Source organism: Bufo bufo, chromosome 1 (genome assembly GCF_905171765.1).
Source record: "Bufo bufo chromosome 1, aBufBuf1.1, whole genome shotgun sequence".
Lineage (NCBI taxonomy): Eukaryota > Metazoa > Chordata > Amphibia > Anura > Bufonidae > Bufo > Bufo bufo.
In genome coordinates this window covers 716,637,877-716,665,793 of record NC_053389.1, presented here as the reverse complement: position 1 = coordinate 716,665,793, position 27,917 = coordinate 716,637,877, and the positions used below count along the sequence as shown (strand labels likewise).

The window sequence follows — 27,917 nt, the reverse complement described above, 5'->3', positions numbered from 1 at the left end:
TTTCATTTAGATATGGTCTCTCCTGTCGCTCAGTCTTTACGCCAGACGCATTTCGAGGTGCTGTACCTCTTCCTCAGTTTGGCCACATAGTGGATTTAGTGCTCCTATTTGCAGTGTGCCCCTATTTTCCTTTATACATTAGCAATTTTTGCTACAACGTCTCTCTGGAGTAAGGTCGTCAAAAAGCTGTGTGCACCCATGGCACTGTTGTCAGTTCCCCGATTGTCCTTCAATTGACCACTTTTTGTAGATGCTAAATACTGGGAGCACCCCACAAGACCTGCTGTTTTGGAGATGCTCTGACCCAGTCCTCTAGCAACTACAACAGGGCCATTTTCCTGCTTCTAATACATCAACTTCCAGAAATGAATGTTCACTTGCCTCCAAGCCCTTGACTAGTGCCATTGTAACAAAGTAATGCTTTAGACCAGGTTTACATGCTCTGGGTGCCATATGCAGCCACAGTCCTGCACTCTTGCAGTGGCCAATGGACACACAATGTTGTTGGTAATACAAAAAAAAAAAAATCTTGCAACCATTGGCTGTTGCAGGTGGGCAGCCGGAGCATGTAAATGTAAAATGTTTGGTGTAAATACAGTCCTGATCAAAAGTTTAAGACCACTTGAAAAACTTCCAGAAATGAGATAGTTAACAACTCTAGCAATGTTCCCAAAAGCTGTAAAAATATGACATATTCAGCCCTTTCTCCTGTGCCATTCTTTGAGCCACAGACCTGGTCCTCCTCCCTGTTGCCAGACTGCAGCTGATGATGTGTAGGTATACGTACGCGATATGACCGCCGCAGCCAATCACTGTCCTCTGCAGTGTACCAGACTGGCAGAGAATTCAAAATTAAAGTGGTTGTGCAGCCTGTTTATATTGACCTATCCTCAGGATAGGTTATCAATATCTGATCGGCAGGGGGTCTGACACCCAGCACCCCGGCAGATCAGCTGTTTGAAACGAATGGAGTGGGTACTTGTAATTACACTGCACTTCTGAGACGATGTAATGAAGAGGAAGCAGTGCTCCCATGGAGCGTTGCCAGGTGTCGGACCCCCTGCCGATAAGATATTGACTTATCCTGAGGATAGGTCATCAATACAAACAGGCTGCACAAACCCCTTTAAGGCATACAGGTCTTTAAAAGTTGACATTTCAGAATAAACTTTTGTGTGTATACATGAGGAATAACATTTGACATGGCCATTACATAATATGTATCATGCATTTTTCACCAGCCTCCACACCTCATTCAGTTTCCTTGAGCTAGTGGGTGAAAACTAGCTGCTAATTTGTCTCCTATACACAGCACACACAGAGGATGAGATCCTGGCCCCTGTCTCTGTGACACAGCATCAAAAGCTGCAGCAGCAGCAAGGACATTATACAACAGTACAGTGCACAGTGTAGCTGTGAATTCAGCACTGGGGTGAGACAAAAAACATACTATAGCCATCAACAGCAGCATCGTTGTGTGTCTCTTTAATCTGCAGGTGCCCCCCCCCCCCCCCCCCCCACTTCTATAAGCAGCAACTGTAATCTTATCTCTCAGTAAACTGATAATCCATTTTAGCGGCTAACAGAGCAAGTGATCAGTGCGGGAAGAATGGAAGGAGAAGTGTCTCATAAGTGGAGAAAGAGGCTTTTTTCTCTGATACGATATATTACAAAGTTTCATATATTTTTCTGTATTATTGAGGTATTCAAAATGTGTTGAAACGACAGTGACCATGCATAGACAGCAGTGTATACCTATTACCTATCAGAACTTTAGACTGTTATTGTGTGCTGCTCTACACCCTTCATTTATATGGTCTTTCAGTGAAGATTCCATTACATTATTGAATCTGGTTCAGTAAAAATCTCAGTTCTCTTTAATTTTATACAATATATTCCATGATCGTGTTTTAATAATACAGCAAGACCATACAGGTAATTTTGGTGGCGTTACACCATGACAAATGCCTCTGGATGCAGATATGAAACTGTTATTTGGACGGCAGCTTTTACATATTGGCAGAAAGTTATTCCACTCATCTCTTAACTACATTTTCAGAACCTGCTGATGCTAATGTCAAGGGGTTGGCCACTTTCTGGCTACCGTTGACCATTTTCTACATTTCTTAAGGTTTGCCAAGTCTTTTCTGCTGTTCATATGGAGATCTTGGCCATAAAATGGCTGCTGATGGAGGGTCATCTGACCTGGCAAAATCACATCCATGTGATGTCTCCTCCATTCAAATACACCACATCTGCCATCACTTTCACTGTTGGGAGTTTAGTGCAGGTGTGTGTGTGAATGGAGGAGGCGGAGTAATGTCTGGTCACATGACCACATGAATCAGCAGCCATCTTATGGGCAGGACCTTTATGTGGACAGCACAGAACATTTGCCTAAAAAGGAGGCATTGCTTTTGAAATATAGAAAACCGCACAGAATATCAACATATATAAGTGTCATATAGTCATCTGACATACATATCGGTCAACAGTAGTCAGAAAGTAGCCAACCCCTTTAACTAGTCTGAGGTTTATATCGACCATGCTGAAGTGGTACCCATTACTACTACCGTGAAGGTGATGGTATAGAGCAGGGATCAGCAACCTTCGGCTCTCCAGCTGCTGTGAAACTACAACTCTCAGCATGCAAACATACTTGACTGTTCTTCTAACTCCCATAGAAGTGAATGGAGCAATTTGGGCGTTGTAGTTTCAGAACATAGAGCTAACAAATTCAGTCATTATTAACCCTTTGGTCCCAGCAATGAAAACAAAAGCTATTAAAGGTGTTGCCCAGGCTACAGATATTGATGCCCTATCCTCGGGATAGCAGATCCACTGGCACTCCCACCAATCAGCTGTGCTTGTGTGCGCGCTGTGTGCCCTTCAATGTTCGCCTGCACTCCGTCCCCCTTGTAGCAGCGGCGCAGTGTAATTCCAGCTTCCTCTCCTGTTCACTGGAATGGCACATCAGCTGTAATCACACCGCACTGCCGCTACAAAGGAAAGGACAGGTCATCCAGACCTGTAGCCCGGACAACCCCTTTGATAAAGTGGGAGGATGGAGGGACGGGAGAGTTAAAAAACAAAACCGTATATTTTTTAATAAATTCTCATCCCACCCACTTAAATAAAATAAAAAAACTAATAAAAGTGGTCAGAAATTAATGCATCTTCCTCTTCCGACTTCCCAAACGTTTCCGTCTTTGTTTAAGCATATGGCGGAAATTGATGGAGAGTCCTGTCAGAGAACAATACAATACATTAGCTTTACATTTTTTATTTTATTATTTATTTTTATACAGTGGTGCTTAAAAGTTTGTGAACCCCGCAGAATTTTTTTTTACATTTCTGCATAAATTTGACTTGAAAGGATTTTCCAAGATCTTTTTACTGATGACCTATCCTCTGAATAGGTCATTAGTATCTGATGGGGGGGGGGTTTGAGAAGGCACCGACGCTCGCAGTAGCGCCACGGCCTTCTCTTTGCTCACCAAGCACAGCGCCGTCCATTTGATAGCGGCTGTGCTTGGGTACTGCAGCTCAGCCCCATTCACTTCAATATGGCTGAGCTGCGCCTAGGCCATGTGACCAATGAACACATGACGTCACATGGCTTAGGCAAAGCTGCGGCACTACTGTGAACAATGATGCCTTCTCAAATAGCTAATCAGAGGGGGTCCCGGCTGTCAGACCCCCACTGATCAGATACCCAGAGGATAGGTCATCTCAGAAACCCCCTTTAAACTACATCAGATGGTCACACAAGTACTAAAATTAGATACAGCTAACCAAATCAAACTGAGGCAAAAATATTAAACTTGACCGTTTATTTATTAAGGGAAAATGATCTAATAGCATGTGTCTGTGAGTGGCAAAAGTATGTCAACCCTTAGGCCCCTTTCACACGGGTGAGATTTCCGCGCGGATGCGATGCGTGAGGTAAACGCATTGCACCCGCACTGAATCCAGACCCATTCATTTCTATGGGGCTGTGCACATGAGCGGTGATTTTCACGCATCACTTGTGCGTTACGTGAAAATCGCAGCATGCTCTATATTGTGCGTTTTCCACGCAACGCAGGCCCCATAGAAGTGAATGGGGCTGCGTGAAAAATCGCAAGCATCCGCAAGCAAGTGCGGATGCGGTGCGATTTTCATGCATGGTTGCTAAGATGACAGTCTATTCACTGTATTATTTTCCTTTATAACATGGTTATAAGGGGAAATAATAGCATTCTTTAATACAGAATGCTTAGTTGAAGGTCAATTGAGGGTTAAAAAATAAATAAAAAATTAACTCACCTCCTCCTCTTGATTGCGTAGTTGCCGATCTCTTCTTACTTCTTTAATCATGAGCTGCCGGCTAAAGGACCTGTGGTGACGTCACTGAGCTCATCACATGGTCCATCACCGTGGTATTGGACCATGTGATGAGCTCAGTGACGTCACCACAGGTCCTTTGACAGGTCCTGAAGAAAGAACAGGAGACCGGCAGCTACGCGATCAATTGAGGGAGGAGAGTTAATTTTAAATTTTAGTTTTTTAACCCTCAATTGACCTTGTACTAAGCATTCTGTATTAAAGAATGCTATTATTTTCCCTTAATTTTTTTTAAATCAGATGTTAATTATAAACAGTTTTCAGTCATATTTTATCACATTAACATGGTACTTTTGTAGACCGCAGATGTATACATTATCTGTCATATATAATATATAGTATATACATTATATTACACATATCTACATAAGACATGGCATAAATCCACATAGAAACTCAGGTATCAAAAATGTTTTCAATGTGAGTACAACTATTCATCATAAACAAATAAACCCATACCCCAATCCTCCCCCCCCCCCCCCCCAATCCCTTTAAGGCAGGACACATTTATAACACCCTCCTTTATCATCACTCCCGGGGTGTCGGCACCACATTACTCCTAAATAAACCATCCACCATCCACTAATTCCAACCAGCGATACTTCATATAACATCACAGTCCATCATCAATCTTCCCATACAGCCATATTCCAATTCCAGGTAACCCACTCACCAACCAGCTTCTGTATATGCACCACACACCTGCTACCATCCAATATTCTATATATCATCCATCCTCACTGCATTCACCTTGTCATATTATTTTCCCTTATAACCATGTTATAAGGGAAGATAATTACATCTACACAACACCGAACCCAAACCTGAACTTCAGTGAATAAGTTCGGGTCTGGGTACCACATTCAGTTTTTTATCATGTGCGTGCAAAACGCATTGCACCCACGCGATAAAAACTGAACGGAACGCAATCGGACCTAATCCAGACACGCTCGTCTGCAAGGGGCCTTAGGATTAGCAAAAAATTTTAAGGTGAAATTATAGTCAGGTGTTTTCAGTCAATGGGATGACTGAATGGGACTCTCCTGCATAACGGAAACGGGACGGATCCGTTTTGCAGCCCATAGACTTCTATTGTGACGGAATGAATAACTGAATGCCTCTAAAGGCATTCCGTTATGCATTCAGACATAGAATTGCGTTATGGTCCGTGGTAACAGAATCCATAACGCAATTCACCTTTTACTACCAAATGAAGTGTGAACGAATTTCATAAGCGGAAATTCGCTCATCTCTACTCATCTGGCTAGAAAAGATTACAAAACCATCTTTCAAGAGTTTAACCACCTCAGCCCCCAGTGCTTAAACACCCTGAAAGACCAGGCCACTTTTTACACTTCTGACCTACACTACTTTCACCGTTTATTGCTCGGTCATGCAACTTACCACCCAAATGAATTTTACCTCCTTTTCTTCTCACTAATAGAGCTTTCATTTGGTGGTATTTCATTGCTGCTGACATTTTTACTTTTTTTGTTATTAATCGAAATTTAACGATTTTTTTGCAAAAAAATGACATTTTTCACTTTCAGTTGTAAAATTTTGCAAAAAAAAACGACATCCATATATAAATTTTGCTCTAAATTTATTGTTCTACATGTCTTTGATAATAAAAAAATGTTTGGGTAAAAAAAAAAATGGTTTGGGTAAAAGTTATAGCGTTTACAAACTATGGTACAAAAATGTGAATTTCCGCTTTTTGAAGCAGCTCTGACTTTCTGAGCACCTGTCATGTTTCCTGAGGTTCTACAATGGCCAGACAGTACAAATACCCCACAAATGACCCCATTTCGGAAAGTACACACCCTAAGGTATTCGCTGATGGGCATAGTGAGTTCATAGAACTTTTTATTTTTTGTCACAAGTTAGCGGAAAATGATGTTTTTTTTTTTTTTTTTTTCTTTTCTTACAAAGTCTCATATTCCACTAACTTGTGACAAAAAATAAAAACTTCCATGAACTCACTATGCCCATCACGAAATACCTTGGGGTCTCTTCTTTCCAAAATGGGGTCACTTGTGGGGTAGTTATACTGTCCTGGCATTCTAGGGGCCCAAATGTGTGGTAAGGAGTTTGAAATCAAATTCTGTAAAAAATGACCTGTGAAATCCGAAAGGTGCTCTTTGGAATATGGGCCCCTTTGCCCACCTAGGCTGCAAAAAAGTGTCACACATCTGGTATCTCCGTACTCAGGAGAAGTTGAGGAATGTGTTTTGGGGTGTCTTTTTACATATACCCATGCTGGGTGAGATAAATATCTTGGTCAAATGCCAACTTTGTATAAAAAAATGGGAAAAGTTGTCTTTTGCCAAGATATTTCTCTCACCCAGCATAGGTATATGTAAAATGACACCCCAAAACACATTCCCCAACTTCTCCTGAGTACAGAGATACCAGATGTGTGACACTTTTTTGCAGCCTAGGTGGGCAAAGGGGCCCATATTCCAAAGAGCACCTTTCGGATTTCACAGGTCATTTTTTACAGAATTTGATTTCAAACTCCTTACCACACATTTGGGCCCCTAGAATGCCAGGGCAGTATACCTACCCCACAAGTGACCCCATTTTGGAAAGAAGAGACCCCAAGGTATTCGCTGATGGGCATAGTGAGTTCATGGAAGTTTTTATTTTTTGTCACAAGTTAGTGGAATATGAGACTTTGTATGAAAAAAAAAAATTTAAAAAAAAATCAGCATTTTCCACTAACTTGTGACAAAAAATAAAAAATTCTAGGAACTCGCCATGCCCCTCACGGAATACCTTGGGGTGTCTTCTTTCCAAAATGGGGTCACTTGTGGGGTAGTTATACTGCCCTGGCATTTTCCAGGGGCCCTAATGTGTGGTAAGTAGGTAAATGACCTGTGAAATCCTAAAGGTGCTCTTTGGAATATGGGCCCCTTTGCCCACCTAGGCTGCAAAAAAGTGTCACACATGTGGTATCGCCGTATTCAGGAGATGTTGGGGAATGTGTTTTGGGGTGTCATTTTACATATACCCTTGCTGGGTGAGAGAAATATCTTGACAAAAGACAACTTTTCCCATTTTTTTATACAAAGTTGGCATTTGACCAAGATATTTCTCTCACCCAGCATGGGTATATGTAAAATGACACCCCAAAACACATTCCCCAACTTCTCCTGAGTACGGCGATACCAGATGTGTGACACTTTTTTGCAGCCTAGATGCGCAAAGGTGCCCAAATTCCTTTTAGGAGGGCATTTTTAGACATTTGGATACCAGACTTCTTCTCACGCTTTGGGGCCCCTAGAATGCCAGGGCAGTATAAATACCCCACATGTGACCCCATTTTGGAAAGAAGACACCCCAAGGTATTCAATGAGGGGCATGGCGAGTTCATAGAATTTTTTTTTTTTTGGCACAAGTTAGCAGAAATTGATATTTTTAATTTTTTTCTCACAAAGTCTCCCGTTCCGCTAACTTGGGACAAAAATTTCAATCTTTCATGGACTCAATATGCCCCTCACGGAATACCTGGGGGTGTCTTCTTTCCGAAATGGGGTCACATGTGGGGTATTTATACTGCCCTGGTATTCTAGGGGCCCTAAAGCGTGAGAAGAAGTCTGGAATATAAATGTCTAAAAAATTTTACGCATTTGGATTCCGTGAGGGGTATGGTGAGTTCATGTGAGATTTTATTTTTTGACACAAGTTAGTGGAATATGAGACTTTGTAAGAAAAAAAAAATAATAATTCCGCTAACTTGGGCCAAAAAAATGTCTGAATGGAGCTTTACAGGGGGGTGATCAATGACAGGGGGGTGATCAGGGAGTCTATATGGGGTGATCACCACAGTCATTGATCATGCCCCTGTAAGGCTTAATTCAGACGTCCGGATGCGTTTTGCGGATCCTATCCATCTATCAGTGGATCCGTAAAAATCATGCGGACGTCTGAATGGAGCTTTACAGGGGGGTAATCAATGACAGGGGGGTAATCAATGACAGGGGGGTGATCAGGGAGTCTATATGGGGTGATCACCACAGTCATTGATCATGCCCCTGTAAGGCTTCATTCAGACGTCCGTATGCGTTTTGCGGATCCGATCCATCTATCAGTGCATCCGTAAAAATCATGCGGACATCTGAATGGAGCTTTACAGGGGGGTGATCAATGACAGGGGTGTAATCAATGACAGGGGGGTGATCAGGGAGTCTATATGGGGTGATAACCACAGTCATTGATCATGCCCCTGTAAGGCTTCATTCAGACGTCCGGATGCGTTTTGCGGATCCGATCCATCTATCAGTGCATCCGTAAAAATCATGCGGACATCTGAATGGAGCTTTACAGGGGGGTGATCAGGGAGTCTACATGGGGTGATCACCACAGTCATTGATCATGCCCCTGTAAGGCTTCATTCAGACGTCCGGATGCGTTTTGCGGATCCGATCCATCTATCAGTGGATCCGTAAAAATCATGCGGACGTCTGAATGGAGCTTTACAGGGGGGTGATCAATGACAGGGGGGTAATCAGGGAGTCTATATGGGGTGATCAGGGGCTAATAAGGGGTTAATAAGTGACGGGGGGGGGGGGGGGGGTGTAGTGTAGTGTAGTGGTGCTTGGTGCTACTTTACTGAGCTACCTGTGTCCTCTGGTGGTCGATCCAAACAAAGGGGACCACCAGAGAACCAGGTAGCAGGTATATTATACGCTGTTATCAAAACAGCGTCTAATATACCTGTTAGGGGTTAAAAAAAACACATCTCCAGCCTGCCAGCGAACGATCGCCGCTGGCAGGCTGGAGATCAACTCTCTTACCTTCCGTTCCTGTGAGCGCGCGCGCCTGTGTGCGCGCGTTCACAGGAAATCTCGCGTCTCGCGAGAAGACGCGCCGGCGCGTCCAGGAGGAATGAATCAACCACCTCCAGGACGCGTCTGTGCGTACAGCGGTCCGGAGGTGGTTAAAGAGGACCTTTCACCAGAGGAAAGCCTCTAAACTAACTATACAGAAGTGTAGAGCGGCGCCCAGGGATCCCGCTGCACTTACTGTTATCCCCGGGCGCCGCTCCGTTCTCCGGTTATAGCCTCCGGTATGTAAGTAGTTAGGCTCCACCCACTTGATCCTGCCGGCGGCTTCTTCTCCTATGCTGTAGCGCTGGCCAATCGCAGCGCTCAGCCATAACTTTTTTATATTTCCGGTCACATAGCTGTATGAGGGCTTTATTTTTTGCGGGAGAAGTTGTACTTTCTAATGCCACCATTAATTATAGCATAAAATGTAGTGGGAAGCGGTAAAAAAAAATTCCAAATGGGGTGAAATTGGAAAAAAGCTAAAAAAAAAGAAAAATAAATTCCTCCACCATTTTATGGGTTTTGTTCCCACGGCGTTTAGTTTACAGCAAAACTGACCCATGCCCTTCATTCTCTGGGTCAGTACGATTACAACGATACCACATATGTATAGGTTCTTTATGTCTAAATAGTGTAAAAATAAATGTAAACTTTGATAAAAAAAGAAATTTACATCACCATATTCCGACCCCCATAACTTTTTTACACTTATGTTTACTGAGCTGTTTAGGGGCTATTTTTTTGCGGAACAATCTGTAGTTTTTATTGATACCATTTTGGAGTGTGCGTGACTTTTTGATCACATTTTATTACATTTTTTTGGGTAAGAGAAGGAATGAAAAAATAGCAAATTGCCCATTCGCCGTATTGGATTTTTTTTTATTCATTTTAATAGTATGGTTCTACATGCAAGTCAGCGCCGCCAGCCAATCAATGGTTACAGTGGTGCCATGTGCCGGCGCTACATGTGACCACTGCTGAGGCTACTGATTGCCTGGCAGCAGTGACATGAGTTGGGCCTTTCATACATGCGTGTGAAATGTTAAAAATAAGCTGTCAGAAGCGTTCGCTCCATACCAATTCTACATTATCTGCACAGTAGATCTGACTACGCATATGAAACAGAACTGAAAATGTATGGATTGTAAGCACCTGCTTAGTTTTGGGCTTCTAACATTAAAGCAAATACATTTAGAAAGTGGAAGAAAATAAAAACTCACCCAAAAATAAGATCACCAGGTAGATGTAAAGGAAGATGGAGAAGCTGATATTCACATTTAGAGGTGACGGGAGCTGGAGGCTAAATTTCCCCGTCTCCGTAAAGATAACTATTGACTGGATGATACAAATAGCTGTGGGAAAAGAACCAAAAGTTAAAAAGGATCTGTCAGCAAAATGCAGCAAAACATGTAATGTTTACATTTATAGCTCTGCTTTCTCCGACTTCAGTTGTACACGAGGGCCATGTTATTTGTGAATGATAGCATTCTCTGTGTAAGTGTGTATACATAGATAGCTGTCAGTCACTGATAGTTGTACACGGGGAGGTGTTATCAGTGATAGCATACATAGAAAGCTGTCAGTCACTGATAGCTGTACACGGGGGAGGTGTTATCAGAGATAGCATTCTATGTGTAAGTGTGTATACAGAGATTGCAGTCTGTCACTGATAGCTGTTCATGGGGGTGGTCTTAAGTTCAGAAAAAGCTCCATTCACTTCAGTAGAGCCGGGCTGCAATACCCAACACAACCCATGCACAGATGTGCCATGGTTTTGAGAACAAAGCAGCTATGTTTTCAGCTCATGGACAACCCCTTTAAGATCATATCCACACATATATAGCTGACGAAGCTTATCAAAAGGATCCCCACAATGGTGCTCTATAAAATTCTAGCATTTATTTTCAAGTAGTCCAAAAGTCTAATACAATATTGGCAACAAGACTGCAAAGCTTATGTCAGATTTCCAGAGACTGAAGTCTCTAGCTAGTCCCATGTCGGGGACCATGGTAGGGGTGCAAACTCTGCAGAAGGAAATTCCTGATATATCAGATACATTTCCCCTTTAGGCAAGAACACTACCCAAAAGGTGCCCAGACACCTTCAATAGCGGTCAGCCGAGGGCTCGGTCAGCCAACCGCTATTCCTCCAGATTCTCCCACACACGTTCATTTAAGCTGTGAATGTGTTTTTGGTTTTTAACGGAGAGACAACCCTTTTGGGTTATCAGAGTGTATAATACTGATGACTTATTATCAGTCATCAATATGACAGTGACATCATACTTATCGGTCACATGGCCTAGGCACGGCTCAGTCCCATTCAAGTGATGAGCTGCGATATGAAGCAGAGCCGCTATCAAATGGACGGTGCTGTGCATTTACTGCATGGACAGGCTGGGTCCTCCAGGGCGAGACACATCCCTCTGTGACCACTCTGCACTCCAGCTACTTCTCCATAGTTTACAGGGCATTTATGGTACAAAGTCTTCCATACGTCTGCTATCGTACCTTCAGACAAACCACCCAGTGGGTAGAGGGGGATCCAGATGGTGTACCTGAGCCATGTAAGCAGCTTCCAGTGCACGTCTATGCAGGCCAGCATGTAGAATGGATACCTGGTGACAACGGACGGCCAAAAACATCAGCTCACATACAGGTTACAGGGCACACTAGGCACATTGGAAGAAGGGGCACTTAAAGGGGATGTACAATCCCTCAACAATATATTGATGACTTGGTGTCCTGGCTGTTGGGACTCCTAACAATCAGCTGCAATCTGCATAGCAGGTATGTAACATTCTCCAGTGTCACCACTATATACTTTTACCATTAAAGGGGTTGTCCAGGACTTCGATATCAATGGATAAGTCACCAATATCTAATCTGAGAAGGGTCCGACCGCCCGCACCCCTTCTGATCAGCTGTTACCTTGTAGCTCCATCCATCTGTGTAGTGGTTGAGCCTCCCACCGAAGTGAAGAAGAGCAGTGCTGCATTTACCGGCTCCGTCCACTTCACAATGGTCACTGCTAGGTAGTTTCGGCACCAACTTCTTGAGCTACACCATAACAGCTAATCGAGGCGGTGTGGGGTTTTGGGGATAAACCATCAACTTCAATATCCTGGATAGACCCTTTAATATCAAGCATTTACTTAATGGACAGGCTGGGTCCTCCAGGGCGAGACACATCTCTCTGTGACCACTCTGCACTCCAGCTACTTCTCCAAAGTTTACAGGGCATTTATGGTACAAAGTCTTCCATACGTCTGCTGAAAACGAATGCTGTGAAGTGACTGGTATGTTCAGCCCTACCCTCCCGCTGCCATATTGCCCCTTGCTTCAGTCTAGGGATGTGCGGACCTACCTGACGAGCTCAATGGCGCTCCACTGGTAAAACACAAAGAAGACCACTACTTTGCTCTGCATTTCATCCAATTGGCCAAGGATGATAAAAAGGACAAAGTTTCTGCCTAGCACCTAAAGGACATAGAAAGGAGGCGTGATATTTGTATCCATCCTAACCAAACAGCACATGGCAGTACAGAATGAGGCATACACATAACATTGCTGTTGGCAGATCTTCTCACCTCTTGCTGGATCCATCACATTTTCTAACCTCTATTACAAACTCTTGGCTGCTTTCTCCCAAAATACAGCACCACCCCCATGTCCATGGAGCTGCAGATCTGCAAAACACGGACACGGCAATGTGCGTTCCGCATTTTGCGGACCACACATCGCCGGCACTAATAGAATATGCCTATTCTTGTCTGCAATTGCAGACAAGAATAGGACACGTTCTATTTTTTTCGGGAACGGAAATGCGGGTCCGCATTTCCGGAGCCGGCCCGCACGTCGTGCGGCCCCACAGAAATGAATGGGTCCGCAATTCCGTTCCGCAGAATGCGGAACAAAATTGCGGACGTGTGAATGGGGCCTAAGCCTTTAGGCTACATGCACACGTGTGATGGCAGTTTTCCATTGCAGTCTATGGGGCTATTCACATGGCGTTTTTTTTTTTTTAATGCCCAGTGAATAGCGCCCGTAAAAAACAGGACATGTCCTATTTTTGGCCATTTTCACAGCTAGACTGACCCCACTGAAATCAATGGGACCGTTTTTAACGGTTGCTTTGACGGGAGTGCACCCGTCTAACGGCCATTAGAAATGGGTACACTAGTTCAATATGGCCTTTTAGGGTTTAAAAAATAAATAAAAAAATCACTTCATCCACTTACACATACAAAGGCAGTTGCTCCTCTTTTGATTCTGAAGAACCTGCGCTTAAACGTGATGTCACCACGTGATCATGAGGGCAGCGCGTGGCGACGTCATCACACTTAGCACAGGTCCTTCGGCACATTGTTCACAATCAAGAGAGTGACTGCCCCTGCGCGTGCAACTGGATGAGGCGAGTGATTTTTTATTTTTTTTGTTTCCAAAAACAAACATAGGACCACTGTGGGGGACATTATTATCGCTATGGGCCACTAGGGGGATTATTATTACTGCTAGGGGGTATTATGTATACTGCAGGGGTTGGGATTTTATTAAAAAAAAAAGCCAGTGAAATTCATTCATTTTTAACAGCCATGCAAAACGGATATTAAAAACAGACGGACAGAAAATGGATGCACAAATGGTTGAAAAATGCCATGAAAAGCTGACGGTAATTATTTTTTTTGTCTGCATGTAGCTTTATACAAATCTAACATTCTCCACTGAGTTAAAGCAGGGTTAGGCAGTACCTACAGGAGCCGGGTCATAGCCGGTGACCGGGCCTACTGTTTACTCAGGGTGCTATGCCCCCTCTGCCATGACAACTGGACACTGCTATGAAATACATCTGTAGTAGTCAGAGCACATATCGCTGCCCTGTTGTGCTCATAATACCTGGATCAGCGCTGGCACAACTCCCGTTTTCACCAATCCTATTAAGGGATTTATAATCTCCAAAAGGGCCAGGGTCTGGCAAAAATACATCATGTCAGACATTGTGTGAAACGTGTCATAGAAGGAGTCTGAAAGCAGAGGAAAACGAGCAGATATTATGCGCATACTCCATGTATCCAGAACACAGGACCTGTCGCCGCTCCTAAAATGTCTATTTTGTAACTACTTGAATTTCCTGAGATTCTACAACAATTCTACAACATCTTTTCTTATAACTACATTGTGCCGCCCCTCTGTTATTCCTCCTAGAAATGTCTGAATGAACAAGTGGGTGCTAGCGGTTGGAGTGTGTCCCTACAACCTGCCACTGTCCATAGCCAGACCGTGTAGAATGTTAACAGCCAGTTTATTCATACAGTAGATATCCAGGAGGAACAGCAGATCCATATGCTTTTAGAAACCTGGCAAGGAGGGCATAAACCAGCACAAGGTGAAAAAATTGCGACATAACGCTGATACTCAAAACGTTCACAAACACTTGAAGATACTTCTGCGTTCGGCACTTGTGAAGGGTTCTCCAGCATATCTGAATGAGGGACTTTTGAGATCCCTTTCACAACGCTTCTTTTATTCACAGTGGGATTTCAAGAGGAGGGAGAGAAGGCCGTTTCACCAGGAGATTCCTGCTTCTTGAACTCATCTGTGCCAGTTTCTCTTTTTGGTACTGTCATTTATAGGGAATCTGTCACTCCAATTTTAGACCTTTATCTACAGCAACACGTGAGTAGTTCTGCAGATAAGGAGCCCAGATCACTATTTTTCATTTTCCTACTGCCCCCAGTTCCCTCCGAGCTGCTCTGAAATACACGGTCTGGACTGCTGTGCATGCGCACATGAGTCCTCTCCATTATGTTAGCACAGCGCAGCAGTCCTGACTGTGTATTTCAGTGCAGGTTTGAGCACTGACATTGGGGGAGCAGGGGGCAGTAGGAAAATAAAAAATTGTGGACTCTTTACCTGCAGTACTACTCATGTATTACTGTAGATAATAGTCCAAATCGGGGGGACAGATTCCCTTTAAGAATCTTCTAACACATGCATGCTCAACCTGCGGCCCTCCAGCTGTTGCAAAACTTCAACTCTCAGCATGCCCGAACAGCCTTCAGCTATCAGCCTACAGCAGGGCATTGTGGGAGTTGTAGTTTTACAACAGCTGGAGGGCCGCAGGTTGAGCATGCCTGCTCTAACATAGCATGTCACAGACACGTCGAGCATGCACACGCGCTCCAACGTTTCTATGAGACTGCTGGAGACAAGCAAGTTCAGCACTCTGATATTTTTGGCAGTCCCATGGACTCCGAATAGAACAGTGGTGGACATGCTCGGCCATTGCGCCATTCAAATGAGGGGACAAGGGCCCGTGGGGGTCCCAGAGCTCGAAATCCACCAATCTGTCAATTATCCCCTATTCAGTGAATAAGGGATACGTTGTTCTAAGCGGAATATCCCTTTATGCAATGAAGGAATTAGAAACGAGTAGAGACTGTAATGCTCACCTTTTCCCAAAATAAAGAGCCGGACGGTCATATTGACGAATATCCAGGAGAAGCCCAGGAACTGCACAAGATTATACATGAACAGGTAGCCACGCTTCAAGTAGAGGAAAGCTGGAGAGGACAAGACAGCACGTAGAATTAGCAGATAACTGCAATAGATATTTCTATGTAAAGTATAGAAGCTTCTAAAATGAAAGGCATCATCCAAGCAGCAGCCATGGTGCACCTGCCTTGGTTCTTGGGAGGAAGTGCTGAGCTCATGGATCAATATCAGAGGGAATCAGCCCTGGCTGACCTGTTGCATCTGCACTTGGTCCCATGTGCCTACATTGCTGAGAAAAATTAAGTTTATATATGTAGGAGCAATGGAGGCGTTTCCGTTATACTTAGAGGCTCAGCTCTCTCTGCAACTGCCGCACCCTCTCCACTTTAGGAGAAGTTAAGACCAGATATGATGATGTTTTCACTGCCTGGCCCTGTCAATCAAAGTTAAGAGGGTGCGGCAGTTGCAGAGAGATCAGAGCCTCTAGGTGTAATGGTAACGCCCCCGTTGCTCCTAAAGGCTCATTTGCATATATTAAAACTTCCTTTTTCTTAGCAATGAGGGCACATATGAACATGGGACCAACACAGATGTCTTCAGGGGCCAAGTGCACATGTAACAGGTCAGCCAGTGTCATAGGTACAAAATTGCTGACAGATGCCCTTTAATGTATCAATATTAAGCCAAGCAGTTCACTCCACGGAGTTTGCAATTATATGGCATGGTCTAGAAGAAGTACAGTAGATGAAAAGACACTTATTTGATACAGAACAGGAAACTGAACATGAACAGAACTGATTTCCTATTCCCTGCCGGCATCTAGGGCCAGGTTCATTCATCTGTACAGCAGAATTTCCAGCAACAGACATCTCATCACCAGAGAGGATGTAAAAAAAGATTTCCGTTGACTTCCTTCTTGAGAACTTACGATCTTCTCGGATTCTAGATTCTGTTCTTATTTTTGTTATTCTCTCTTCTTCCTGAAAGATAATGACAAAGCAAGAGAAAAAAACAATAGGGTGACCTACAGGAACAAATTCAATGATCATTTTTCTGAGCAAGTTTGAAACTGTAGGCTCCGGTATAAATAGCTTCTATGGGCAACACCTAAAGGTTTTGTCAGTGATCTTAAAGGGGTTGTCCAAGATAATGAAAATCGCGCACAAGCCCTACTCCCTTGTTTCTTCAGCACCGTTCTCTACTCTTGCTGCTATTTATTATTAAAGGGGTTTTCTGAGACTTTCATACTGAGGATCTCTTCTCTGGATAGGTCATCAGTATCTGTTCGGTGGGGGTCCACTGCAGCCAATCACTGTCCTCAGTGGTCTACAACTGAGGACAGCGATTCACTGCAGCAATCACATTCAGAAACCAGGCACGAGACTGTGTATGCAGAGAGCGGCGCTGGAGGAACAGGTGAGTATATCATGTTTTTTATTTTTGGTAAATTGTAAGGGTTGTCCGAGATTTTTAATTATCTCCAGAAATTAGTGCTAGAAGTGCAGCGTTCTGTCCATTCTGCAGAGGTGGGAGTTCCCTCCACTACACAACAGACGGAGCCGTGTAGTGCAGCATCGACCTGGAGAGGGTGCAGGATGTTGGGCCGATCAGATGGTAATGGACTATCTTCAGGACAGGCCATCAATTGTAAAATCCTAGACAACCTAAACAATTTGAAGACAGTCTGCAATTCCTGGTGCCAGAGAGCATGTAACCTATAATAACCTCTATATAGAAGAGCAAGGATGTGGGAAGATACGCAAGAGACATGGACGTGGAATATGGCGGGGGTAATCGGACAAAATAGGAAGTGTACACTTTAGTAAGGCAGGTGACTGGCAGCTCGCTATAGCCTTCTCAGTATAAGTAAGGACAGCAACCCAGGAACATAAACTACTACAAAATAAGAGGATTTGGGTGGAAATTCTATGCTAGTGGCAAATAGCCCACAAACTTCTCCTACCTTCTCCCTGAGCTCCCTCTCGGCATCAGATTCATCAAGCCAGCGGTCAAAGTCTGGGGTCAGGAACAGTGGTTTGCGTTCCTGCTTGGTCAAGCGAGGCCACCAGTGGCTTTCAGCCTTCTTTACAATTAGGTTGACATGGCGCTGAGTGGATCGCTGTAGAACCTGTCCGGTATCCATACATAAGAGGCATGAAGTTGTGACAAATGTTACCGATAACCAAATAGAAAAGAACAGGCATACGTGACACCACCGGGACGTACCTTCGTCTTTACAGGTTCAAGGAATTCCAGTGAAAACTCATATGTGTTAACCCCTTTAGCACCGTGTCCCAAAGCTTAAGAAAGAAAAAAATATATATATAAATTTTTAACATTCTTTAAATAGAATGAACATAACGTGTGCAGTGAGGGCGTCTTTCCGGGCAAGATGGTAAATTATTCTACATGCTGCATTGTAGAAGATGGATAAGGTGCCTATGGAGATCCACTTATTAGAAGTCCCAGGTCCTCACCTTTGAAATGCAGCACATTGTCCGTAATGCTGATGTCTGGGTTCTGCAAGACAAAAATGATAAGTCGGTACACAATATAAAACACATACAAGAAGTCACAAACAAGTGTAATAGCGGCTGTTGCATGTAAAGACATTGGGGGACATTTACTCAGACTGCTTTTTAGTTGTCCGCCCCTGCGCTGCCGTAGCATAAATAACTGTTTTTGTCTATTTGTTCATCTGTCTCCAGGTGAAAAAAAAGTCGTAAATTTGCCAGGTAAAAATGCTGTGTGACAAAATATTGTTGCAGGGCATCAAAACAGTCGAAAAAATGCCCTTTGCAACTATTTTTATGCCAGATAGCCTTAATAAATGACCCCCACCGTTTTTAAACTGTAATGCTAAAAACATGCAGATGTTCGTATACTTTACATGAGTAAAGAAAGCTAAATAGTATAGAATCCAGCAGCCAGAAGGGGGTAGGCGCCAGATCTAATATTCTGGATTATCCGCTAATCAGAATAAACCACGGGTACGAGAACTTTTAGTAATAAAGTAAAATTCTAACATTAAATATGTGGATATTGTGTGTTTGTTCTTCAAAGGGGTCGTCCGCCTTGTACATACATTTCTTAAATGCCATACACTAATGTGTGATGGCATAAGAACCTGCTAATTACCTTACCCTGCATGGACGGGCACCCATCTCCTCCTGTTGCCCATGGATAGCGATGTAAACTGGCGCCAGCATCCGTAGCCTTTCCCAGATGGCGCTTGTGTCTTCTACTGCACATGCGCTGTGCAGGTGTAAACCATCACCTCCCTAGATGTCCTGAATCTGCACCGACATCTTGGAGAGGCTATGAACGCCGGCCCCAGTTTACATCACTACCCATGGGCACAGCAGAGCAACTCCATGTAGGTAAAGGTCGAGTTCACACTTCAGTTATTGTGAGCCAAAACCAGGTGCGTGTCAGAAACACAGAACAGGAGGAAATCTTTCCATTATACCGTCTCTCTGAATAGGCTTCGCTACTGACCAAATAACAAGTATGAACTGCGACTAAGGTAAGACTGGAGGCGATGTAGCAGGTCCTTATACCACTAAACACTAGTGTGCGGCATTACTGAAATGTAGTGTATGTTACAAAACAGCCCACCTCCTTAAGACAACCTGTCTCCAAGTCATAGAGAGGAACTTCCTTCTATTTGTCAAAAGAAAAAAAGATGGAGTCCAACTCCGCTTGCTCATGTGTCACATGGAGTGTCTACATCGGATCTTCATGCAAATGGATTATGCTGTGCATTCACGGAGGATTTCACCCCTGCTACACTGAAAGCGGTAAAATCTGCTGAGAAAAATCGCTTATGGATTCCAGACAGAATGGTTGTACTTGTTCTTCCATCCAAAAAACGTCTGCAGACCGTGGATGAGATGTGTAAAGTCTCATCCGCTCGTCTGCTACTGTGTCCTGCTGAATATTTTCCTGCGCAAGTAAAATCTGAAGCAAAACGCACCCTATAAAGGGCAGATCTACACGGCAATTTTTGTCACGCCCCAAATATTGCAGTGTAGCGGGGCAGCCACTGGAAAGGATAGGGTCACAGTGCAACTTCCTACCAATTCCTATAGAGACGTACAACATGTGGGTCAACACAAGTGTCACTGGTGGAGAGCTCTGATACTTACCACTACCTCACTGAAATCTAGGGGAAAAAATAATCACAATGGATGGGATTGCTAAGAAAACTGTTCAAGAAGTCTTCTGCACACCCCAGACCTTCTCCTAATGGCCCTACACTCAGCTGTCCTCAGCTCTAGCTGGCTGCTGAGAGGTTCTCCAAATGTCCTCTTCCCTCCCCTGGCCATACACTAGAGATCAGATGTGGCCGATCGATCATGCATCCGACTGCTCGAATGAACTATTGGCGTTTAACAGGCCACAGCAGAAAAACAGAAGTGACCATTATTGGCAGATTTGCCATATACATCTGATGACGGCTAAACTAAACCCGATGGCACTGGTGGCTTTTTTTGGCAGACTAATGTGTGCCATCTTGAACGAAGTTAAAACCATGCTCAGCTATTTGCACCACATTCCATCAGATGCATATGGACTTCTCAACCCTACTTCTTCAGGCCGCCATGCCGAGCTCTACTAAGGCTACTTTCACACCAGCGTTTTTGCTGGATCTGGCAGGGTTCAACAAAAACGCTTCCGTTACTGATAATACAACCGTCTGCATCCGTTGTGAATGGATCGGGTTGTATTATCTTTAACATTGGCAAGACGGATCCGTCATCAACTCCACTGAAAGTCAATGGAGACAGATCAGTTTTCTATTGTTTCAGAGTTAAACGGATCCGTCCCCATTGACTTGCATTGTGGGTCATGACGGATCTGTTTTGCTCCGCATCCCAGGACGGAAAGAAAACCGCAGCTTGCGACGGTTTGCTCTCCAATATGGAAACGCAACCAAAAGGAACGGAATACATTTTGAAGCATTCCGTTCTGTTTTGTCCCCATTGACAATAGATAGGGACAAAATGGAAGCGTTTTTTCTTCAGTATTGAGATCCTATGACAGATCTCAACACCGGAAAATGGAAACACAGGAGTGAAAGTAGCCTATGACCGGCCATCAGTTCCTAAACAGATGACACCTGGTTCACTAGCGATTCTTTTCATCTTGCTTTATGGAGCTAGCTTTTTGCCCCCTTTCAGGCCGCGCCAACACCCTCCATTGACAATGCTGCCCTGTTCTGGGGTAAGGAGCTCAATGTTATCGCCTCTGTATGGACCCTCTCTACGTGCCCTCACTTAGGCTACGGGCTGTGGAGTCGGTAGATAAATGCTCCGACACCAACTCCTCAGTTTTTGGTACTTCCGACTTCTCTGTATTTAATATGCAAATGTATTTTAGACATTCCTTGAAGGAAAGAAAGGCAACATACATGTCATTACCACAGAACTACTGGCTAGGAAGAAATCCCGCCTGCGCGATCATCAAGCTCCTGAGGGCAACAGCCTCAAAAGTCTCACTGGGCATGCGCCGAGCCCAGTGACGTAATCCGAGCGCTGTTGCCTCAGGAGCTTGATGATCGCGCAGGCGGTACTGCGCCTGCGCGAGATTTCTGGTGGCCGACAGGAAGAAGAATGGGGCATTTCTTGAAGGTAGAAGATGACGTGGCGTCGGGGGCGGAACCGTTTGCCGGGGCTGTGGGAGGTTATTTCAGGATCAGGAGGCATTCTTGGGCTTCAAATTAAGGCGGGCTGGGCACTGCAGGGGGGCGTCACTGGGCTCCAGAGAGGAAAAAATGCGCCTCTTGGCACCTTGGAGCTTCATTAGCATATCAGAAAAATATATTTTTTATCAAAATGACAAAATGAAATAAAGTAAGAAGCCCACTGCAGGAAATAAGGTACTTTATTGAACATGGCAATGGTGACAGCTTAAAATGCTAAAAGCAGGTGACCGATTCCCTTTAATTATAACTTTTTGTGAATTGGGACATTTAAAACTTTCTTTTTTTTTTATTCCAATTTAAATTTAGTAGGAGTCGGAGTCGGTTCATTTTTGCCGAATCCGACTCCAGGTACCCAAAATTGCCTCTGACTCCACAGCCCTGGACTACATGCACATGACCGTATGTGTTTTGCGATCCGCAAAAAAAAAAAATGGATGACAGCCTAAAACAGATAAGAATAGGACATGTTCTATTTTTTTTGCGGGGCTACGGAACGGACATACTGATGTGGACAGCACACGGTGTGCTGTCCGCATTTTTTGCGGACCCATTAAAATGAATGGGTCCGCATCCCATCCGCAAAAAAAATGGACACGGAAACTAGGACCCTGACCGTTCTCCAGATTTTGGATTGATCAGCTTTTTGCTACGTTCTATAATAGAGCACATACACACTGTATACAAGCCTGACCTCTGAACTGTCCCGGGAGGAGGGACGAGACCGCTATATACATGTCAGGCAAAGTCCAATTTGCATTTTCATTAGTAAACTTGCTATCTGATAAGCAAATGAGGACAGAGCACGGCTCAGGGACAAGAGCAGAGGTACAGCTGGGGACAGACGGCAGGTGTATGACATGGGTGGGGGAGGGCGACCACCCTAGCACTGTATGTCAAGTACAGCGCACTTCTCAAGATCCGAATTAGGCCTAACACACATGAGCGCATGTAAACTGCAATCTGCAAAATACAGATACCGTCTGTGTTGCATCCACTTTTTATGTGGACCTGTCTTCAATGGGTCCGTGGTCTGCATTTTGCGGACAAGTATAGGGCACATTCTCTCTTTTCCCCGGATCCGCAAAATACGGATGCGGTCTGCGTGGCGTAAGCATTTTTTAGTGTGGACCCATTTACTTTTGTGGCAAAGTATGGGACATCCACATGTGCTTCCCGCCTCCATATGCCCATTCCGCAAAGGACAGAACATGTCTTATTCTTGGCTGCAAATGCGGACCGTGGACCCACTGTAGTCACTGGGTCTGCAAAAAATGCAGACGTCACAGGAACGGTATCCGTATTTTGTGGGTCCGCTCTCTGCAAACCACAAAATACATATGATCGTGTGCATGTTTAAGGCTGGCCAAACACTTCAGATAGCAGTGGTCCGAATGCTCATCCGGCTGACTTCTCTATTCTTCCCATATACAAGCACACTAGGCTCAGTGAAGGGGAAAGGGGTCCGGCAGTGACCTATCTCCCGTGAGAGTCCGGACACCAGAGCACACATTAGATGGTCAGCTAGTTAGCCAAAAATCAGCAGCCGGACAGCATTCATGTAAAGCATAAAACCACCTGAAAGAGGAAAGTGATTTCCTAGTGGTTGGGCACAGTGTAAAATTATACACATATTTTGTGGGGGCACATAAGGGGGCATTATACTGTGTGGAGGCATGTAAGGGGCACTATACTGTGTGGAGGCATGTAAGGGGCACTATACTGTGTGGAGGCATGTAAGGGGCAATATAACTGTATAGGGGCACATAAGGGGCATTATACTGTGTGGAGACATGTAAGGGGCACTATAACTGTATAGGGGCACATAAGGGGCACTGTAGTGTGTGGGAGAACATAAAGGACCACTATAATGTGTAGAGACACATAATGGAGCACTATACAGGTTTGATAGGCGGCATTAAATTGTGTGGCTGCACATAAGGCAACATTATACTGTGTGAGGGCAAATGAGGGGCCACATAAGGGGGCATCATACTGTAAAAATGCATAAAAACACAGTATAAAATGAATTTTATTTTAAAATTTTTAATTTGAAAATTTAGTTTCAAATAACACCCAATGTTAAGACTTTACACACCCTATTTTACTGTGTCAACTTGGGAGGAATGTTTTGCTGGAAAAGGTGACAACGCTATCTAACACCGAGCGCCCACCTCCGCCACTTCTGGTCCCTGTTGGATAATATCCCGTCAACATGAATGCCACTGCTGCTGGCCGATCAATGTCCTCTGAGGCTATTCATTGGCCTGCAGGCAGCAGTGACGTCACATTTCCAGTCCAGCAGGGACCAGAAGCAGCGGAGATGGGATCTTTAGCACCAGACCTGGGACATTTTGATCAGGTGTTTTTATAATTTTACACTGTGCCCGACCCCATGGCAATCACTTTCCACTCTCAGGCCACCCCGTACACAGTAATATACTGTAAATCAACCTGGCCATAGGGATTATTGTAATACCACCATACTACTGATCTGTGCTGCAACATAGTATCCAAATGTCAAATTAAATAAATGAGACATTTTAACTGTCTACTGATCATCCACCATCAGCAAATTAAAGAAGTTTTTCTCTTTTACGTAAAAAAAAAAAAAAAAAAAAGTGTAAAAAAACGTGAAAAAGATTTCTGCCTTGGCTCATAGGGGGGTGCCCTGAGCAGGGGATCTCACGCTATGAAGTCTATATGGGTACAGCTACACGTGTCCTGCAACTTGTCTGCAACTTGCTGGTTATTTTTGGCTGTGGCGAGTAGCGTGTTCCACACAACTTCAATTAAAGCTAATGGTATTTGACTTTCGCATTTCGACACCACTGACAAACGTTACGTAAAATGTTGTGAGACTTTCTTGCCGTGCGACAAATGTCGCCGTTTAGCCGTACCCTAAGCCCAAACAGGGAATATAAACAACTTTCATACATTGAGTATTTGTCTAGGAAAAAAAAGTTATAAAAATGCGGCAAATAACTTGAGAAAAACGCATTTTTGCAATGTGGTAAAAGACTATACACATTTTACACGTGAAACACATGAATTTAGAATGTTTCAGGTGGAAAAAAAAATGCCATTACTGTAAAACATGCATACATTTTTTCGTGATGCGTTTTGCAGCATTTTTTTAAGGTCTCAAGGTGCAAACGACCGGATTTTTAAATGTGCAAACGACCGGATTTTTGGTCCATGTCCAATCAGCACCCAAACCCTTTCATTTCTATGGTCATTAAAAAAAAAAACACACACAACAGACGCCATCCGTGTGCTGGCCACGAACATGTCCTATTCTTGTCTGTTTTAGTGGACAAGAATAGGCTTTTTTTTTTATAGTAGGTCCCGCAAAAATTGTGGGATGCACACGGACCGCATCCGTATTTTGCAGATCCGCAATTTGCAGACTGAAAAACGAATAAGGTCGTTGGAGAAGACGAAAGCTGCCATGTGTAAACCCCACCAAAACAGCTTGGGGTCAGCAACCTCCGGAGCTCACCTGCACTCAAAACTCCCATCGAAGTGAATAGAGCACGTTGGGAGTTGTAGTTTTTACACCAGCAGGAGAGCTGAAGGTCGCTGACCCCTGCTGTAGCAAATGTTTTTTTTAAAGGGCTCATCTTGCGGACCGAAAATAGCGATCGGCAATGCACGGGCATCGTCCATGTGCAAGCCATGGGTCCACGATCCACAAAAGAGGGTCCGCACAGGAAAAAAATAGGACATGTTCTATTTTTTTTAATGGTGTGGAGGCACGGACCGAAATCCCACAGAAGCGCTTCCGATCCGCGCCTCTGCTCTGTATCTTGAGGATTGCAGATCCATGCAAGTCAATGGCTCACCCACTATTTGATTGAGCCCTAAGGTTGTCCGTAGATGGTGCAGTCTGGCTGCGGGATCCACGTGTGAGGTACTGCTTACTGCCGGGCCACACCGGCTTCAATTAGCAAGTACGGATGTGGTCCAGCAATGAATCTGCATGTAGATCCCGTGGGCAGTTGGCACCATGCCAGACTGAGACTGTGACAAACCCCCAGCTGTGAGCAGGACTGTAGAGTTCAGACTCGGACATTTGAATCCCCCGCTGGGCCCCTAGTCTCCCACCCCCTGCGCAAGTGGCACATAACACAGTAGACTTACTGCACTACATACATATATTCAATGTACAGCACCTCAGCCAGCCTATGTTCATATAAAAAACCTGATAGATTATTAAAGAAACTCCCCAGTTTATTATAATAGACACGATCAGAGCTGAGATGTCTTCTAGGTATAGAGGAAAGCCACCAGTGTCCTCTTCTCCCCAGGACCCTGCACGGACCCCCATATTCAATCATCTGGTAGCATCTTGCTGCTGTGTGAGCAGGTAATATTTGAATGTATCCGTACAGTGGGCCCTCAAAATAACTATTACTGGTGGGCCCCCAAAATAACTATTAATGGAGGGCCCTAGGCACCACAGTCCGACACTGGTTTCCCCTCTTCCGGTAAATGATGAGGAACGGAGACAGCCGTGTAGTGGAGAGCTGCGGACCATGTCAGGCTTCACACGTGACCAGAAGCCTCTTTGGAATTCTGTTTGTACTCGGGCGATGCATATATTAGGGAGCTGTACACTGACATATCTGCTGACGGTAAGAAGGCCACCATGGGACAATCACTGCGGCTGCTCTGTGAGCTTGGACCATTGATGTCCTGGCAGCTCAGAACACCAGACATGAAAGGTTCTACCTCAACAAACGGTCTACCATACCACAGACTAGTAACCCGACTACGGGCAGCAGGCTATGTGATTTCCCTTAGGCTTCCCATTTCAGAGAAGAGGAGGCAAATAACTTTACGGTGGTCTTAGATTCCCCCCTGCACTGCCGTAAGATTTGGCTAATTTATGATGATTTTATCAGTGGATCCTTGGGGTATAGCCACATGTTTTTTATGCAGTTTTTGAAGAATAGGCCCCTCTCCCCCCCAAGTGTAGGAGAGCACACCATGCAAGCACGGTCACCGCTGCGGCAGTCCAATAGAGGTGGATGGAGAGGCGGTCATGCATGTGCGGTGCGCTCTCCACACACTTCTATGGAAGCGTTAGCTCGGGTATTTCTGGAACTCCCAAATGAAGTGAATGGCGAGTACGTGCACATGTATGGTACTCTCTCCTTCACTTCTGGAGATAAGAGGGGGTCTCAGAAGTGGGACCGCACCCATCTAACATTGGTGGCATATCAAAATGATGTCCCACCAATGTATGAGGTGGGAATACCCCTTTAAAGGGTTTCTGTCACCAGAATTAACCCTATTAAACTAGCTGACCTAACTAGCCTATTCCTACTTTTATTTATGCCCCTGTTACTCCAGGCAAATTAGCCTCTAGGTGCAGGGGGGGCGTTGTTCCTGCTCCTAGCCACGCCATGCTACACTAGACTGACAGGGCCAGACAGCGTTGGTCTCCTACTGCCTGTCCTGTCTGCCGAGTAAATCTCGCACCTGCGCTTAGTATTCGGCTTTTTATGATCCACACCCGATTTTGGCTTCAGAAACTGCCCGTCCTGTAAAAGTTGCAAGGTGGGGCCTCCCCGTATCAGGCCTTTTCCAGCACAGATATGGAGAATCTGGAGGTCACGTCATCACCTTGAAGTCTTTGTGGTGTTCCTCAGACCATCCCTGAACAATGTTTGCAGTATGGTAGGCGAGTTATCCTGCCATGAAGAGGTCTGTCCAGTGTGAGGCACATGGCAGGATCCGAGAACACTGCCCACAGCATCACATTTCCTCCGCCGGCTCGTCTTCTTCACAAAGCACATCCTGGGGCCATCTCTTCTCCAGGTAAGGCTCCGTCATGAACACCATTGAAAGTCAATAGGGGACGGATCCGTTTTCTATTGTGTCCGAGAAACCGGATCCATCCCCATTGACTTACATTGTGAGTCACGACGGCTCCGTCTTGCTCCGCACATCGCGGACAGAAAAACGCTGCTTGCAGCGTTATTCCGTCTGCGATGGGAGCGCAACCAATCGGAGCGGAATGCATTCTGGCGCTCTCTGTTTCGTTCAGTTTCGTCCAAATTGACAATGAATGGGGACAAATTGTTAGTGTCCTACCCCCAACCAACCACACGCTGGGTCCAAGGGGCGCACGCTCACTCCATTAAAATCTATGGGAGCTGATGAGGAGCACTCTCTCCAGACTTCAATGGGAAGTGGGTGCTTCTGCCCCCAGGACCTGTCCTGTACTAAGTTTTATTTCAGGAAAGTCTCATTCATGAAGGTGACAGCAAGTATCCTCAGCTCCCACCCAGAGCCCATGGAGACGGCTCCTAACCCGGTACCTGCACGTCGCTGAGCTCCACCCGGAGGTACAGCTCATGGTGCCTCTGCGCCCAATACACCGGCGGGGTGAGACTCATGGTGACACCTTGCTCCCGAGTCCCTGCTGGTCCGCTACTAGAACAATCCAAGGCTGCAACCCGGCTGTCACTGCGCCACCCTGTGGGCGGGGCC

At 44.8% G+C, this 27,917-nt stretch overlaps 1 protein-coding gene across 1 annotated transcript; it reads right to left on the bottom strand.

Moving 5' to 3' along the window:
* Positions 1-1,811: 1,811 nt before the first annotated feature.
* HACD3 (3-hydroxyacyl-CoA dehydratase 3) lies at positions 1,812-27,894 on the bottom strand. Its single transcript, XM_040414282.1, has 11 exons — positions 27,746-27,894; positions 18,190-18,232; positions 17,939-18,012; positions 17,676-17,840; positions 16,641-16,692; positions 15,670-15,780; positions 14,114-14,241; positions 12,585-12,697; positions 11,729-11,835; positions 10,439-10,570; positions 1,812-3,244 (listed from the first exon to the last, which is right to left on the bottom strand). Exons 1-11 carry the CDS (start codon positions 27,821-27,823, stop codon positions 3,168-3,170), a joined length of 1,080 nt encoding a protein of 359 aa, XP_040270216.1. The 5' UTR covers positions 27,824-27,894; the 3' UTR covers positions 1,812-3,167.
* Between the last annotated feature and the right edge of the window lie 23 nt (positions 27,895-27,917).

Coding starts and splice junctions, on each gene's coding strand:
- HACD3 (XM_040414282.1), bottom strand. CDS start 27,823: ATGAGTCTCACCCCGCCGGTGTATTGGGCGCAGAGGCACCATGAGCTG. Junction 17,841..17,938: donor TTGAACCTGTAAAGACGAAG/GTACGTCCCGGT, acceptor GATACCGGACAG/GTTCTACAGCGATCCACTCA. Junction 14,242..15,669: donor GCTCTTTATTTTGGGAAAAG/GTGAGCATTACA, acceptor CTCTGCTTTCAG/ACTCCTTCTATGACACGTTT.